General features: G+C 45.0%; 1 protein-coding gene across 1 annotated transcript; it reads right to left on the minus strand.

Moving 5' to 3' along the window:
* Positions 1–563: 563 nt before the first annotated feature.
* Positions 564–5,395, minus strand: LOC125540464. Its single transcript, XM_048704083.1, has 4 exons — positions 5,214–5,395; positions 4,529–4,613; positions 1,109–1,497; positions 564–948 (listed from the first exon to the last, which is right to left on the minus strand). Exons 1-3 carry the CDS (start codon positions 5,365–5,367, stop codon positions 1,119–1,121), a joined length of 618 nt encoding a protein of 205 aa, XP_048560040.1. The 5' UTR covers positions 5,368–5,395; the 3' UTR covers positions 564–948; positions 1,109–1,118.
* Between the last annotated feature and the right edge of the window lie 448 nt (positions 5,396–5,843).

Raw genomic sequence — 5,843 nt, forward strand, 5'->3', positions numbered from 1 at the left:
TGAAGAATCACATGTCACATTCAGATATCTTTTGTAATATTTAAGTGACCGCTACAAATCCATGCACAATTAACCTACTAATATATCTTATAACCCATCTTACATGTCTGAACTTTGAATATAGCATCGTAGATTTAAGTGAGATAGCTTTATCTCGAGAACAATTTATTCCACTGCATAATAGCTTCAGGAGAGAGAATACCAAATGATGGTACTGCCTAAACAAAGATGTATCCGTGTCAATTTGCTATATCAGCTGAAGCTACTACAATAACCCAGTGTCAGCTCGCTATATCAGCTGAAGCTAATTTCAAAACCCACCACTGCAATTGACACATCCTGAAACCCAGTCTGATTCTAAATTACTCATCATCGTGCAGCACTAGGATTCTCATAAAGTATTTATGCTGCCAATAACCTGGGTCCGGGCGCAATCTCGAAAAACGAGGAAAAACAGTCACAAGCATCTAAAGCAAGCAAGTAGATGATGAGACACCATGTTTTTGGTCTATACGCTCAAACACAAGCTGAAAGCATCACACGCCCCGAATGCAGAACAATAATGAAAAATCAACAGAAACTGAACAATGTGAATGTCATATGCTATCCATGCCCGATGTGCCAGCATTTGTCGAAATATCTCAAACCACCTTGGAGCTTGACCGATTAAGAATTCTAATCAGCTGAAAGATTCAGCAACAGAACCATTAGTTCAAGACTTGATCTCGCAACATGAGAAAAATAACAAGACGACGCCATGCTGCCATATATTTCTAGAGGTTCACTTCAAAGTTGACGCACGAGACAGACACATCTACATCACTACCTCTCCAGCCATGCAAATTCTACATGCCACCAGAGCAGAGCCCATCCTTGTGCTGCGCTAAAAGATTGTTGTTGTCCTTGTCCAAAGCAACTGAATCCCCAAGTGCAAATATTTATTTCCCCCTGTGTATCAGCAGATAAACAACAATCAGGTCACTAAGAAAGATTTTACATGCGCATAGAGGTACACGTGTTCTAGCCACCATAAGAATTATTTAATACAAACAACATAATATTTGACAAAACAAAATGCAGTTTGATTATACATAATCTTCAGGCATACCTTTCTGTGTTCAGTACCCAGTGACATAGAGGCTCATGAGGTACACGAAGCAGCATACGCCAACTAACAAGACTAGCTTTTCTATAATCCACAAGGTATTGGTACGAGCTCCTTTTTTCCTGAGGAAGTTCTTCTCCTGTTCACCATCCATCAACTCAACCGGGGGGGTATTTTTCTCTTGCGCCCGACGGAGGATGTTGAGTCTGAAATCAGCAATCAGTTGATCCTGTAGGCTCTCAGGTAGACACGGGTACACTTTATTCATCAGCTCTGCAAAAGCTTCCTTAACTCTAGTGTCAGTAATCAATTCATCAGTCTTGAGAACTTGAGCACACTTCACTGCCTCAGCCAACACTTCGGTCAAATTTAGCTGCTTCTTTGGATTCCCTCTAAAAGGAATGACAAACGACAAACAGGTAAGTAACTAGAAGAAGAAGCGAACTACACTATAATGCTCTATGGTAATATGGCAACTTACTCTATAAGAATATGCAAACTATTCCAATAAAAATGTCAAGTACATACACTGTACTAATGCGACAAACTGCACTTTGATAATCCGGCAGACTACTCTAGGATGATATGGAAACTACTTTATGACGATATGAACACTTACTCTGATAATAAAGCAACCTACTCCAATAAAAATGGCAAACTACACTGTGGTGATACGGTAACTGCACTGTGATATGGCAACTACTCTGAGTTAGATATGGCAACTAGTCTGTGTTGATATGGCGACTATTCTCTACCCGTATAAAAAACACAGTTGGTGATGATGGTGTGTCTGCCATCTATCACTTCTGATCGCTAGATCTGCATCTAATGGACATGAGATAAGCTGTGGCAACTGTGCAAAAAAGCGCTCGCACTCTGCTTCATATTTGCAAAAGAACCCTTGTCTCTCCGTTCAGCCCCATCCACCTCACCACGTCAAACCAGCCATGGAACAGATCTGGGCGGTGGCCGCTGCAGCTCCGCTGCCGGCGCCATCCACCCCCAACGCCTCTCCTGTCCCCACTCTGCCGCAGCAGCCCCACCTGCGCAGCACCTCCACCTCTCCCTCCTCCCCGGTGTCTCCTCGCCCCTACCCCGTCACCTCTGACGAGACCTCCGCAACCGCTACGCCGCCGGCTCCGTCCGTCCCCGACGCCTTCTCCTGCCTCCTCATCTGCCGCAGCAGCCCAACCTCCCACCGCCCACCACCAAATCTTCCCCTCCTCGCTATCTCCTCCGCCCCATCCCCCGTCTCCTCCGACGCCAACCTCTGCTTGTAAGTCGGCTATGCGCTGCTGTCCTTTGGCGGCAGCGCTACCATCTACTTCTTCCCTTTCGCCTTCCCCACCAACGTGCCGTCCTCCCTTCAAGTACGCGTTGCAACCCGAGGACTCCTAGCCGTCTGCAACTGGAGCGTCACCAACGACCTGATCTGATGTGATGGTTGACATGGAGGTACAGTTTGGTGTTCATACATAATTCAGTCTGTCTAAATAGGGTTAGTATCTAAAATTGCTTCTTGTCTACAGAACTAAAGTTGTGCGATGAACTTTCAAAAAAGAAACTTGGCTACTTGCTTCAGTGTTCATGATATTTTTGCAAGAAAACTCATATGTTTGTTCGAACTACAACAACAACAACAACAACAAAGCCTTTAGTCCCAAACAAGTTGGGGTAGGCTAGAGGTGAAACCCATAAGATCTCGCAACCAACTCATGGCTCTGGCACATGGATAGCAAGCTTCCACGCACCCCTGTCCATAGCTAGCTCTTTGGTGATACTCCAATCCTTCAGGTCTCTCTTAACGGACTCCTCCCATGTCAAATTCGGTCTACCCCGCCCTCTCTTGACATTCTCCGCACGCTTTAGCCGTCCACTATGCACTGGAGCTTCTGAAGGCCTGCGCTGAATATGCCCAAACCATCTCAGACGATGTTGGACAAGCTTCTCTTCAATTGGTGCTACCCCAACTCTATCTCGTATATCATCATTCTGGACTCGATCCTTCCTCGTGTGGCCACACATCCATCTCAACATACGCATCTCCGCCACACCTAACTGTTGAACATGTCGCCTTTTAGTCGGCCAACACTCAGCGCCATACAACATTGCGGGTATATGTTTGTTCGAATTATTTTGTCAAAATAATCTCTGACCTTTGGCAGAAATAAAATTTACGGTTGCATTCTACATTGCTTGTCTCCCCTAAATCTTCATGATTTTCCAAGTATTACTATTTCATTCGGTAGATGGGGTGGAAGACATCTCATGTGGCCTTGGAAAGTGTTCTTCAGTCGCATTGAAATATGGTTGGGGATCCCTAATTTTATGTTGTATTCGCCTGGTTGAACCATAATACAAACTGTATTTAGTAATCTGACTTAATAATGCTCAGGCTTTGCTAGGCAAGGAGGGTGTTGGCTTGCTGCATTGAAACTGACAATTTATGATATTACAAAGCAGATATATGATGTTGTCTGGGTAAGGGCTTAAACAGGTGTTCCCTTCGTTCAGAAAATACATGACGTGGTTTTATTTGTATATGTTTCTTGTTTTTATGTTCCAAAATCCATAATTTGGAGAAGATTTTGTTGCTTCAAACTTTTGATTTTGTGGCACAACTACTGCATCTAAAGAATCTGATGGCTCTGCTCAGCTTTCTCAGGTAATGCAGCAATTCAATATGGAATATTAGCTCTTCCCCTTTGTTTTATATCTGTTTGGGCATCAATTTTATATGTGTATCTTGCAGATTGAAATTGAAAAGCTTCTACCCAGTCAGTTGAGGCTCAAATCAACAAATGTCTGATAAGCTATGGTGCAGCATTTTAAGAGAATTTTTTGAAGACCTAACAATTATTAGTTCAGTTTAAAAATAAGCACCACTGTTACAACGAATGTATGTAATTCATCTAACATAAATAAATCAATGTGTCGATTGTATAAAGAGTGTTGTTGGCGAGATGTCTGACTTTGGTTTTACAACTTGTTTTACTTTAGTATAAATCGGATCAGAGCATGACCTCTTTCCTGACTAGTAATTATTGTATCTCTAGAGAAGGTGGGGATGAAGAAGGAGATAATAGAAGGCATATTATCAAACAACAGTACTGATGTTCATTGTGAGGTTATGCTTGAAGGTAGTGTTCCCCAACGGCTTTGAGTTCAGAAGATAGTGATGTTAAATATGATGTTATGGTTAAGGAGACATGACGTCTGCCGATGAGAACAGAAGAAGAGATAACCAATATATGTAGTTATATGAATGGGAAGATGTTATCTGTAACACACGTTTCTGAAATAGATTAAAGGTTTGACCAGTGTTTTTTGTTGCTCCGTGGCATCGCACGGGCACTCGACTGGTCTTCGATAATATGGCACTGCTCAAGCGAAACCAAAAATGATGTATGGGCAGAGCGGAACCTTATGTGGTCTTCTGTGGGCATCGCCTTTACCCCTCGCTTAAGCATTTGTCCCGACATTGCATCCTCCTTTCCATCGCAGGGGCCTGTTTTAGAACGTGCCACATGAAAACAGAGATTAGGAGAGACAAATGTGGGTGGTTTCCTGCTGATGCACAAGAACAACAGAAAAGTGAAAATAAAAAGATAAGTTCACAGTTGCATATAGTATTCTACCCCATATTAATAAGATAGGGATTGGAGATATCAGCATTTTCACAGGTCCTTGTCAAGCTGCAGCAAAGTCATCTCCCCACCTTGCCGACACCTAGCCTCGCTGCCCACCTTGCCCACGAACTCCATGTCGCTCCCCCTCTACCCCCACCTCGCTTCAAGCCGGATAGAATAGATGGTACGGGGCCGCCGCCTGTCGGCAAAGCCACACCTACTTATCCCCAGAACCCTGAACCGCACCTCCTCGTCTCTCACCGAGCAGCAAAAATCGATCCCCTCGGAATTCCAAAAAAACAAGGCTAGAACACCACCCCGACCAATCTGTTGGCAGCCGCGCCCGCAACCCCGCCGCTCCACCGGTTCGTCCCAAGCACGCCGTCGATTTTGCCAGTCGCTTCCCCCGCCGGCACCAGGGGGCCCTGGCCAGAAAAATTGAGCGCGTGGAGAAGAGAGGATAGGGATTATGGACTCACCGGAAGTGTTTGCGCCGCGCCGGAGGAGCGGATCGAAGGTGGAAGCGCCGGCGTCCCCCATCTCCGGCGAGCCCGAGGTAGAGGGAGAGAGGGGAACGGAGCCGCACAACCAGTGCCCGTGCGTCGCGTGCCTCCCGTGCAATCCGCCGTCCATACACCATCTAATGGCTGGCGCTGTGTGCTCCCCTGCTTCGGTTCTTACCGGTCGCTGCGGGCCGTGTGATTAGAAAGACCTGGCCGTATGGGCCGTCACGCCTATAGGAAGCGGCCCTTTTATAAGTTAATAAATAAAAGGAAAAGTATAGATTTCCCCCTCAAATGTACTCCCTCCGTTCCGAATTACTTGTCGCAGGTATGGATGTATCTAGATGTATTTTAGTTCTAAATATCCATTTTTGCGACAAGTAATTTGGAACTGAGGGAGTATGATTTATGGCGAGCCTGGAAGCCTTGCTTCTCCACTGGGGGCTAATTCCATAAACAAGTTGTTCTATCTCAAAAGTCATTTTAGGAATAAATGAGAATTTCGTTAGACTTCGTATACCAGGCAATGCAGACCTTTGGCATCAAATACCCCCTCCCCCCAACTCAAAAACAGTTTTTTTAGGCACCTCAAATGTGCAAAACCAG

This window comes from Triticum urartu, chromosome 2, assembly GCF_003073215.2.
Source record: "Triticum urartu cultivar G1812 chromosome 2, Tu2.1, whole genome shotgun sequence".
Classification (NCBI taxonomy): Eukaryota; Viridiplantae; Streptophyta; class Magnoliopsida; order Poales; family Poaceae; genus Triticum; species Triticum urartu.

Excerpts from the sequence above, each read along its gene's own strand:
- LOC125540464 (XM_048704083.1), bottom strand. The coding sequence starts at position 5,367 with ATGGACGGCGGATTGCACGGGAGGCACGCGACGCACGGGCACTGGTTG. Across the intron at positions 4,614-5,213 it reads GCGCGGCGCAAACACTTCCG|GCCCCTGCGATGGAAAGGAG; the intron begins GTGAGTCCATAA and ends GTTCTAAAACAG. Across the intron at positions 1,498-4,528 it reads CCCACAGAAGACCACATAAG|AGGGAATCCAAAGAAGCAGC; the intron begins GTTCCGCTCTGC and ends CATTCCTTTTAG.